This window comes from Microtus ochrogaster, unplaced genomic scaffold (assembly GCF_000317375.1).
Source record: "Microtus ochrogaster isolate Prairie Vole_2 unplaced genomic scaffold, MicOch1.0 UNK27, whole genome shotgun sequence".
In the NCBI taxonomy this organism is placed as follows: domain Eukaryota; kingdom Metazoa; phylum Chordata; class Mammalia; order Rodentia; family Cricetidae; genus Microtus; species Microtus ochrogaster.
In genome coordinates, this window is record NW_004949125.1 from 5,050,810 (window position 1) to 5,061,927 (window position 11,118).

Sequence of the window (11,118 nt, forward strand, 5' to 3'; positions counted from 1 at the left end):
TCAGTACTGCCGGCTTGTGTGCTACACGCTTCCTGCTTCCTCAGGGCTCTGTCCACCCCTTTTGGCAGGTGAAGGAACTGAGGCTCACAGACGTTTATACCATACATGAGATTCCCACAGCCACTCAGAGCTGGGATTTAGGGCTAAGGAGATGACTTAATAGGTAACAGCACTTGCTATATATAAGTACATGAGGACCTAAGTTCAAATCCCTAGATCTCGTGCAAAAAGATGGGTGTGATCTTGTCACTGTGACCCCAGCTCTTTGGACATCAGTGACATGAGGATTGCTAGGTCTTGCTGACTGCCAGCCTAGCTCCAGGTCGAGTGTCAGACTCTCTCTCCTTGAGTAAGGCAGAGAGTGATATAACGGGATACCTGATGTTCACCTTACAGTACAGATAACCCATTTACAACAGCGACACACAGACAGACACAAACACATCAAAATAGAAAAAATTGCTACAACTTAGTCTCCATTGAGACTTCTAGTTTGAGATCCTGTCTCAAAAAAAAAAAAAAAAAAGCCAAGTATATCAGAGTGTGTGATTCTCTGCCACATTTTATTTCAACAATATGATGTATATATCTCTTAATTTTCCATTCTGCTAACCATTCCTTAGGAAAGGCTGCCAAGATCCCTGCCTTCCTGAAAACGTTGCCCTGATAGGCATTAGAGTCTTGCAAGGTTTGCCAAGCTGGTGCCTAACCTGCCAGTCCCCATCTGCATACCTTGCTCTAAGGTGGGGTGACTGCTGTTGCCCACATCCAGCCCTTTAAGGTTTCTGTCAGAACCAGAGAAGGGACTGGTGAGTTAGTGCAGCACCTGGGAAGCAGAGGCATCTCTGAGTTTAAGGCTAGCCTGATCCACGTAATGATTCCAAGGCTACATAGTAAGAACCTGTCTCAAAAAAACAAAACAGAGCCAGCCTGGTCTACAAGAGCTAGTTCCAGGACAGGAATCAAAAAAGCTACGGAGAAACCCTGTCTCGAAAATAAAAAAAACAAAACAAAACAAAACAAAACAAAACAAAACAGAAAAACCAAAGGGTGCTGGAGAGAGAAGTTAAGAGCATTGGCTGCTTTTGTAGAAGACCCGGGTCCAGTCTCCAGTACCCACACAGTGGCTCACAACTACTTAAAGGTGTGTGCTGCCACGCCTAGGCTGGATACTTTCTCGATTCCTCTTTGTTTAGTCACTTCTTTAAATGTATGTATTTATTTTCTGTGCATTGGGGTTTGGCCTGCATGTATGTCTATGTGAAGGTGTTGAATCCTCTGGAACTGGAGTAGCAGACAGGTGTGAGCTGCCATGTGGGTGCTGGGAACTGAACTCGAGTCCTCTGGAAGAGCAGCCAGAGCTTTTAACCACTGAGCCATCTCACCACCTCTTAAACCTATTTTGATTATATGTATTTTGGCGGGGAAGGCATTTGCATTCCCCAGCACAAATGTAGAGGCCAGAGGACAACCTCCCAGGTTGGTTCTCTCCTTTTGTCATGTAGAGTCTAGGGATTGAACTCAGGTCATCAGATTTGGTGGCCAGTTCTCATGTCCCCACTTCCCACCCCTGCCGTTTTGTGTTTTTGTATTTTTGAGGCTTCTTGATCCTTTTACCTGAGGCTATAGGCTGGCGTCACAGTGACTGAACCTGGGAGCTCCATACCCGAGTCACACCTCTGCACTTTTTTTTTCTTTTTTGGTGGTGCTAGGGTTTTTTTCCAGGTCTTCACATACACTCAGCCTTTGCTGCACTGCAGAGCTACTCCAGCTTTCTTGTGCCTTAGGAGTTTGCCGGTCTGATTGTTACTGCACAATCCACACTTCCATGGGAGCCCAGAGGAGGCAGAAACATGTAGCTAATATTAGTTTCTCTTGCAGGTATGGCGGCAGATGCTGAGGCTGGGCATCAAACCAACTAGGCATGGTTATAACCTCCTGTTGGGCGCAGCTCGAGACTGTGGTCTGGGGGACCCAGAGGTTGCCTCCAGGCTGCTCCTGAAGCCTCAGGAAGAGACCATCCCGTTCCAGCTACCAGCAGGCAGGCCTGAGGCCCGGAGGAAAGTCCAGGCAAAGGCAGTGGTTGATGTGTCAGTTAGACATGTGGAGGCACTAGAGAGGCAGTTGTTTCTGGAACCTTCTCAGGAACTTGAGAGACCTTCAGAGTTCCCCGAGACTGGGGTAACAAGCAAAATCCAGCCTGAGATAGAAACCAAGGCAGAACCTGGCCATATACCAGCCCATACCCCACTGACCCTGATACTTCCCCCCTTGAATCTGGAAGTTAATATCCTGAGTCTTGGGACTCTCTCCCCAACTGTAGTCTCCTTTGGGACAGTGGCCACACCTGCTGATAGGCTGGCCTTGATGGGAGGTCTGGAGGGCTTCCTGGGAAAGATGGCAGAACACGGGCTCCAGCCGGACATCAAAACCCTCACTCTACTGGCTGAGGTGGTGGAACCTGGGAGCCCTGCAGAATCCTCGCTGCTGACCATCCTGGACAGGCATAAGGTGGAGGCCGACGTTACCTTCTTCAACACGTTGATAAGGAAGAAGAGCAAGCTGGGAGACCTGGAGGGAGCAAAGGTCAGGCACTATCTACTGGGGTCTTCATTCTCTGACCTCAGATTGTAGAATGTAGCTTATTAGTCAGCAGATATATCTGGAGCCCTGCTCTAGGCTTGGCCTTATATGAAGCTAGGAATTGAGACACAAACCAGCCAGCTGTACCACAGCCCTACCACATAGAGGAAGGGCATGAAGGGCATTTAGGAAGAAGGGACATCCTGATATGCTGGGGATACTGGGTTCCAAGAGGCCAAACGTGTCACTACACTGAGGAGGGGTACATAAGATAAGCAGGTGCTTCAGGAACAGGACCGTAGAGTTGTTCAGCTGTTAAAGAATCACCATCAGCTGGGGCTGGAGAGATGCCTCAGTGCTTAAGAACACTGGCTTTTCTAGAGGCCCTGGGTTTGGTTCCTAGCACTTATCTGGCAGCTCATAACCATCTGTAACTCCAGTTTCAGGGGATTTGATGCCCTCTTCTGGCTTCCATGAGCACTAAGCATTCAAGTAGTACTTAGACATAAATGCAGGCACACCTATACACATTCAAAACAAAATAAAATGTCACTGTGGGGCTGAGGGTAGCTCAACTGGTAGAGTTGCCTAGCACACATGTGATCCTGGATCCATTCCTAGCACTGCATAACCTGATTCACACCTATAATCCTAGGAGCTGGGGATTGGAGGATGGAGGATCAAACATTTAAGGTCACCCTTGGCCACTGTCTTAGCTTTGGTTCCTATTTACTGTGATGAAACACCATGACCAACAGCGATTTGAGATGGATTTGTACATTTGTAGTCCATCACTAAGGAAGTCAGAACAGGAACTCTAACAAGGGAACCTGGAGGCAGGATCTGATGCAGAAGCCATGGAGAGGTGCTGCTTACTGTTTTTGCTTCAAGGTTTGCTTAGCCTGTTTTCTTATAGAACCCAAGACCACCAGCCTTGGGCTGGCACCACCTACCTTGAGCTGGGCCATCCCCCATCAATCACTAATTAAGAGAATGCCCTATAGCCCCATTTTATGTATGTATTTTCTCAGTTGAATGTCCCTCCTTTCAGCTCTCTAGCATCTGTCAAGTTGACAATCTAGCATAGCCAAATTGAGAGTTCAGTGCCAGCTTAGAGTCCTTGAGACCTTTTCTTTCGAGAGTAAACAGATCTCTAAGTTTTAGTCCAGTTTACATAGTGAACCCCAGACTGGCCAAGGCAGTATATTGAGACCCTGGTTCAGCTTCCTCCCTCAAAAAGATAGGTTCATCATGAGGCACCCCAATTGGTCTCTGGAGTGTTCTTGCCACCCCAATATGTTCCCAACACTGCACATACTCTGTGCTATCATCAGCTTCAGGTCTCTCTGCTTCTCTTCTGGTCAGGCCAGGAGACGCAGTCTGATTGTGTGCAGCTCTCCCCATCTCACAGAGATGATAGGCAGGCTCCAGACAGGTTTTTGTCACTTACACAGTCAGTTTTTATGTGATGCGCTTTGACAGAAGCAGTGTCCTGGGCATCTGTGAGGGTCAAAGGTGACAGAGAAATGGCCACAGTGCAGAGCACACCTTCCTCTGGACAAGCTAAGAAGACAGTCCTCTGGGGCTGAGTAGAGACCAGCAGTACCATGTAGTCAGCTGAGGGAGTCCAGAGGCCTCTAAACAATGGTGCCCCTTGGTCTCTAGCGTCCAGCAAAGGAATTCATCAGGACATCTGGCCAGGGCTTGTAGGTCTCAGGTAACAGCTGCATGTCTGTCTTACAGGCGTTGCTGCCAGTCCTGGCAAAGAAGGGAATTGTCCCTGATCTGCGGACTTTCTGCAATCTGGCCATTGGGTGCCATAGACCCAGGGATGGTATGCAGCTGCTTGTGGACATGAAGGTGAGAGGCCCAAGCCCAAGCAGGATGCCTCCGGTTCTGGGAGAAAACCCAGGGAGTTCTCAAGAAGTTATGGGGGAAATAGGACCCAGCAGGATCAAATGAGTGTGGAGCAGGAATGGCCGTGACCCCCTGTGGGAATGAGCAGATTCTGTGAGGTATTGTGGAATGTGTTTCCATCTTGAAGGGACTGTTGATTCCAGTGGAGAGATGTGAATGAGGCTGAGCCCTAACACCCGGAGGGATGGGAGCTCGGGCCAGAGGAGAGATGGACTAGAAGCTTGGAGAGCAGAGGGTGGTTTTCAGCTGTGGCTGCTCTGATGCTCATTCAATTCCAGCCGACCCTAGCAGTGGCCACTTCTATAAGGACCAAGTTGTGTTCCCACATTCAACCCCCCTACTGATGCTGCCTGTTATAGACTGCCCCCCACCTTGTGGTGATGACCCTTTAAGCAGTAAGCTGCAGCCAAGAGCGAGAGTGTGGAGGTATTTTATACCTCGTTTCCTGTCTGTTGCCGCCGGAGCAGCAGTCTTCTCTCCAGATTTTTCAGGGCTGAAATGACAGGACAAACTTGCTTTTGTGTAGGGTTGGACAGCCAGCGGTTGCTGTACGGTTCCCCCCGTCTTGTTTCTGGTGCCTATCTGTGGGTCTGTGGATCGGGCCTAGCAGACTCCCTTGTCCTAGCAGCCACCATCATCCTGCTGACCATGTGATGTCCACGTTCTAGAAATCCCAGATGGCCCCTAACACCCACATCTACAGCACTCTGATCAACGCGGCCCTCAAGAAGCTGGACTATGCCTATCTCATTGATATCCTGAAGGACATGAGGCAGAACAGCGTCCCAGTGAATGAAGTGATCATCCGTCAGCTAGAGTTTGCTGCTGAGTACCCTCCCACCTTTGACCGGGTATGTGTGCCAACCTTACAGTGCTCACCATTGCCTTAGCCGCTGCCATCTCTGGTTTCGGCCTTTGGGGCTTGACGTTCACTTCCTTTCTGAAAGTTGTTCAGTAGCTTTCCTTAAGAGAACCCCAAGGCCCTGAGCCGCATTGAGTACCCTGCAGCCGACAAGTGGCTGTGAGCTGCCTGGTGTGGATGCTAGGAACCGAACCCAGGTCGTCTGGAAGAACAGTACTTTAACCACATAGCCATCTCTCCAGCCCACGTTTCATTTTGAGGCAGTCTCAGGTAACTCAGGCTGGCCCCTAGACTTTCTTCAGTTCCATGTTGTAAATATCTTATCAGGAGATGGTCTCGTTGCTAAGTGCATAGAGAGGGGCGTTAGGTGCAACTGAAGCCTTCTGTCACTGAGAGCATCTCACTGACACTGGAGCTAATGTTTGGCTAGACTTGCTCTTGTTGCCTGTCTCATCTCCCTAGCACAGGGGTTATCTCACAAGGCATGGGTACTAGAGTGAATTTGTCCTGTTTGCATACCAGACACTTTACCATTGAGCCATTTCCTCAGCACATTTAATCTATTGCTTATTACTGAGGCAGGGTTTCTCTGTGTAGCCTTGGATGTCCTACAACTTGTTTTGTAGACTTAATGGCCTCAAACTGCCTCTCCCTCTCAAGTACTGGGATTAAAGGCATGTATCTCCACACCTGACTTGAACTTCATCTTTTTAAATCAAACTTTTAATCTTATAATTAATGGGGTTTTCCTCTCTTTTTGATTTGGCCTATTTCTCCTAGATAACCCCTGCCAGCTGTTTCAGGCTCTTCATTCCTAACCTCCCTACAAGTGGATGCTGCAGTGGTCCAAGGTTATAGGTCAGGATGGGAGCATCTCAGCAAAAGAGGCAGAACTAATGGGATGCCTCAATTCTAGCTGTAGGGCTGAGGTGACCTCCACGGGTTTAGGAGCGACACTGTGCCCTTAGAATTGATGGCTTTTAGGCCAAGGGCAGTTTGTCCTGCCCTGCAATACAGCAGTGAATCTAATGTCCATTTTTCTATCCTGTCCACTGTAGTCTCTTGAAAGCAGAGCAGAGGTCAGCTGCTGTGTAGCTTTGGGTGACATGCAGTGGCTTGGATTGCCTGAGAACATTTCTGAACTCCCTGCTTTTCCTAGTGTATTCCGTATTCATTGTACAGAGTGATGGGTCTCATGGTGAAGCTTCTGTCCCTGTATGTCACTCACCTTGACGTAGTTCTGTTCATTTCTAATTACAGTACAAAGGGAATAACACCTACTTGAAGAAGATTGATGGCTTTCGAGCTTATTACAAGCAGTGGCTGAAAGTGATGCCAGCAGAGGAAGCCTCCCACCCCTGGCAGGAGTTCCGGACCAAGCCTAAGGGGAACCAAGACACCACTGGGAATGTTGGTGTCCGGGGAGGCCTTAGGGACAAGTGATGGCGCATGCTGCTGCGACAAGCTCCCAGCGTTCACAGTGCAGGTGGAGCCCAGGAGCTCCTTCCATTTAAAAGCAGAGTGTGCTGGTGTCGCCTTCCTAGAGGCACCGCAGCGTTCTGCAGGCGTAGGCATGAGGACAAAATACTGGGCCCAGGTTGAACTCCACATCACTGCTGAGGAAGGTGTAAGCTTCTGCTCACAGACTGGCTATGACACGGAGTCATGAATGTGCCCATCCCCTGCATCCTGCAGCCTGATGCTCTGAAAGAATGAATATAGCCAAGAGGTCTAATGGTTTTATTTTTACAGATTTCAGCGATTAGAAAGCCTTCACCTCTAGAGCCCATGTTCCCTCTGGGTCTCTTCTCTGGACACCACTCTGAGAAGAGCTGCTCCAGAAGGGGGTGGCCCAGTAGGTAGGAACCAAAAAAGTCCAAAGTCCAGAATACAGCAGAGTCACGGGTGTCAGCCAGAGCAACCTCTGCAGCCGCAGTGCGTGCACTCGATGATGCGACCCTATAACAGAAGACGAGGACATTTGTATACACTGCTACAACCGTGCACATACCGACTGAAATGTGCTGTACAGGGTGCTGGTGGAACAGTCCCTGTCCCTACACACTTCCATTTGGATATTTTAGCTCCTTTGGGAAAATGGAAACAGCTACCACTAGCCGAAAGTTACACGTCTGTGTGTGATTAAGGCAAGACACACCTACCACCGCCACAAAGAATCCTCTGTAAGCCAGTGCCTCCCTCCTTTTTTTGTTTTGTTGTTGTTTTTTTTTTTCCTGAAACAGGGTTCTCTCTGTAGCAATCCTTGATGGCCTAGATTTTTTTTTAATTTATTTATTTATTAAAGATTTCTGTCTCTTCCCCACCACCGCCTCCCAAAGAAAAACATATAGGCATCCTCCTGAATATTAACCTTCATCAGGCGATGAAAGGAGACAGAGACCCACTTTGGAGCACCGGACAGAAATCTCAAGGTCCAAATCAGGAGCAGAAGGAGAGAGAGCACGAGCAAGGAACTCAGGACCGCAAGGGGTGCACCCACACACTGAGACAATGGGGATGTTTTATCGGGAACTCACCAAGGCCAGCTGGCGTGGATCTGAAAAAGCCTGGGATAAAACCGGACTCACTGAACATAGCGGACAATGAGGACTACTGAGAACTCAAGAACAATGGCAATGGGTTTTTGATCCTATTGCACGTACTGGCTTTGTGGGAGCCTAGGCAGTTTGGATGCTCACCTTACTAGACCAGGATGGAGGTGGGTGGTCCTTGGACTTCCCACAGGGCAGGGAACCCTGATTGCTCTTTGGGCTGACGAGGGAGGGGGACTTTGACTGGAAGAGGGGAAGGGAGATAGCTTAGAATTTGCTCTGTAGACCAGGCTGGCCTTGAACTCAAAGATCCCGCTGTCTCTGCTTAAAGGATTAAAGGTGTGTGACCACCTGATGTAAGCCAGCCTTTTTATTCTCGTGATGGGCCTGCTACTTCCTAGAGGGCTTAGGCCAGAGTTCTTGAGGACACTGGGCAGAAGGTATGCACTCAAGTTCCTGTGGCCAGAACAGAATTGTTGCAGGGCATAGTGGCTGGGGCTGGGGAAATGCTGTCTTGACCTTCTTCTGGAGTCCAAGAGCCCATGTTAAGCAAATAAAGTTTTCTGGTAAAGTTCTGCTAAATCTTTGAGACAAGTCTCATAATGGATAACCCTACATTTCACAGCTTAATGTACAGATGTGACTACCACATCTGGTTCTATGGGGTGCTGGAGATGGAACCAGGGCCTCATGCATACTAGACAGCCCTCTGCCAACTGAGGAACAATCCAGAGGCTGGGACACCAAGAGCCTCCTCTTGGGAAGCAGCCATCAACCACTAGCCATGGCTTGGCACATCCACACCAGAGCCCCAGCTTTGGCACAGAGGGCAGATAGAGCTGCCTGCTGAGCTGAGGCCATCTTCACTTGAATGAAAGCTTAGTGGATGGCCCTGGCCTGATGTCCTGGTATTCCATTTCAAGGGTCTGGAAACTGGAGTTCAGCCACTATACCCCAGCACCACTGTCTAGCTTTGAAATCATCATTATTATCATTATTATTATTTTGAAACACGATCTCAGCGCTAGTCCAGGCTGGTCTCAACCTCCCAAGTGCTGGGATTATGGCATGAGTCACTACTCCTTGCTTTGGACAAAATTCTGACAGAAGATACACAGAGACTGTCACCATGAGGCCAGAGACAAAGGGATAGGTTGCCTAGTAGCCACACCAATGTAGCCCTTCCATCACCTCAGAGCTACCGCCTAAGAAAAGAGGCTTGGTCCAGTTATTTGACCACAGGTAGTGTTGAGACCAGTCTTAGATCTCACTAGGAAGGATTCTGATCAGAAGGACTCACTCTTGGGAGGGATGGCAGACAGATTTTCAATGTCAAAATTCCTTCCCCAAATACCCATTATGGTCAACTAAGATGAGCTTTAAACAAAATAATTCCCCATCCAGCCATCAAGAATTACCACTTCCAGCTTGCTTTTCGGAACCCGGCAAATGCAGTTCGTCCCAAAGTTGGTGTCCCTGGTCTGAATGCAGCGTAGGCAGCACTAATTCTCGTAGCCCTGCTTTTTCCACTTGGCAATTAGTTTTTTGTCTGCATAGCCTTCTTTAATGCAGTATTCATAGAGCTCTGTCAGAAAGGTAGGGACAAGACATCAGAACATGGCACAATAAACCTGCCTTCATCGTAGACTAAAAAGGAAAATTAAGCTGGGTATGGTGGCCTAAGCCTTTGATTCCAGCACTTGGGAGGCAGAGACAGATTTCTCTAAGTTTGATGCCAGCTTGGTCTACAAATCAAGTTCAAGGAGAGTTATGACGACACAGGCCCTGCCTCGAAATCAAACAGAAAAACAAAAAAAAAATTTAAGTGGGGGGGTCTTTAATCCCAGAATTTGACAGAGGTAGGTAGAACATCATTATTTTAAGGTCAGTATGGTCTATGTAAGCTCCAGGCCAGCCAGGGCTACACTGGTATAACCTTGTTTCAAAAAGAAAACATACAAAATTTCTTCATCAGTAAACTGCTGCTTGCTGGGTTTGCAAAGATAAGAACCATTGTCTTTAGTTTTGTTTTTGGAGTCAGAATCTTGCACATCAATCAAGGCTTACCTGGAATCCTAACATTTTCCTGCTTCTGCTTTCCAAGTGCTGAAACTATGGGTCTCAGCACTCAGCTTTTTCACCTGTTTTGAGATAGGGTTTTCTGTACAGCCCCTCACTGTCCTACAATTTGCTGCATAGATCTAGCTAGCCTTGAATTCAGACAACCACCTGCCTCTGCCTCCCAAACTGCTGGGATTAAAGGCCTTTTTATGAACCACTATATATATATATCTGAAAACTATTCAAATACAAAAGGTCAGCAAGTTTCCTCAGAGGCCAAGAATGCTTTCCATATGAGGCTAATGACCTGAGTTCAATCCCCCAGGCCCACATGGCAAAAGGAGAGAACCAGTTCCTGAAGATTGTCCCATATCCTCCACACTGAATCCTTGGGATGCACTTGCCTCCACAGGTATATGAACAGAGTAACAATAGCTTTTTAAAGGCCAAGGTATTTAGCCAGTCACATTTACCTCTACTAATGGCTTTCCACTTATAAAACAGGTCAAATATATATCGCGTTTTCTGGTGATGGATTCTGAAAATGGGCCAGAGAGATTCCACTTTTCTCTTTCCCTCATGGGGTTCAGTTTCAGCTGGAGAGAAAAAAGCATGTATATATTTTAGGAGACAGTCAGTCTGCATGGCACGCAGCATGTTTGCTTCCTTAACTATAGCTATGATTATTTTATACCCATGGGGATAGTAATGAAAACAACGGACAATGACAAGAGCAGACAAAACTGGAATCCTCAAGCCCTCCTAGCAGAATGCAGAATGGGGTAGGGAATGTCTAGAGTTAACTTGAGTTTAGGAACACACTGAAGCAGGATGAATACAGACTCTTTTTCACCCACTCTAATTTCCTTTACTTTCAGAGTTGTGTCAAGAAATCTCTTGACCCATACATAGCAAGCTTGACTACTAGAAGTTCTGAGTACTGAACAGAAACTGGCACAACCAGCTGTGAAAAGAGAAAGCAAAGTTAACAGCGGCTTAGAAATCATTACTATAGGTATCACCTCAATAGCAATGATCAGATCAGCTGTAAACAGGTATTTCAAAGATTGTTTTAAATAGCAATCTGAAGGGGACGGGAAAGGTGGCTCAGTGGTCAAGAGCACTGGCTGTTTTTGCAGAGAA

At 47.7% G+C, this 11,118-nt stretch overlaps 2 protein-coding genes across 2 annotated transcripts in view; one reads left to right on the forward strand and one right to left on the reverse strand.

Moving 5' to 3' along the window:
- Positions 1–6,997, forward strand: part of LOC101998192 (pentatricopeptide repeat-containing protein 1, mitochondrial) — a 14,882-nt gene extending 7,885 nt beyond the window's left edge. The window contains exons 6-9 of the mRNA XM_013354077.2: positions 1,882–2,586; positions 4,327–4,443; positions 5,169–5,351; positions 6,623–6,997. Of these exons, the coding sequence (XP_013209531.1) occupies positions 1,882–2,586; positions 4,327–4,443; positions 5,169–5,351; positions 6,623–6,805 (1,188 nt within the window). The 3' untranslated portion in view covers positions 6,806–6,997. The remainder of the gene's footprint in view (positions 1–1,881; positions 2,587–4,326; positions 4,444–5,168; positions 5,352–6,622) is intronic.
- Positions 6,998–7,089: 92 nt separating this feature from the next.
- Bud31 (BUD31 homolog) lies at positions 7,090–11,075 on the reverse strand. The gene is given in 3 exon segments (XM_005372440.3): positions 7,090–7,321; positions 9,333–9,499; positions 10,449–11,075. Coding segments are annotated over 3 exon segments (402 nt in total). The 5' UTR covers positions 10,633–11,075; the 3' UTR covers positions 7,090–7,270.
- Positions 11,076–11,118: the final 43 nt, after the last annotated feature.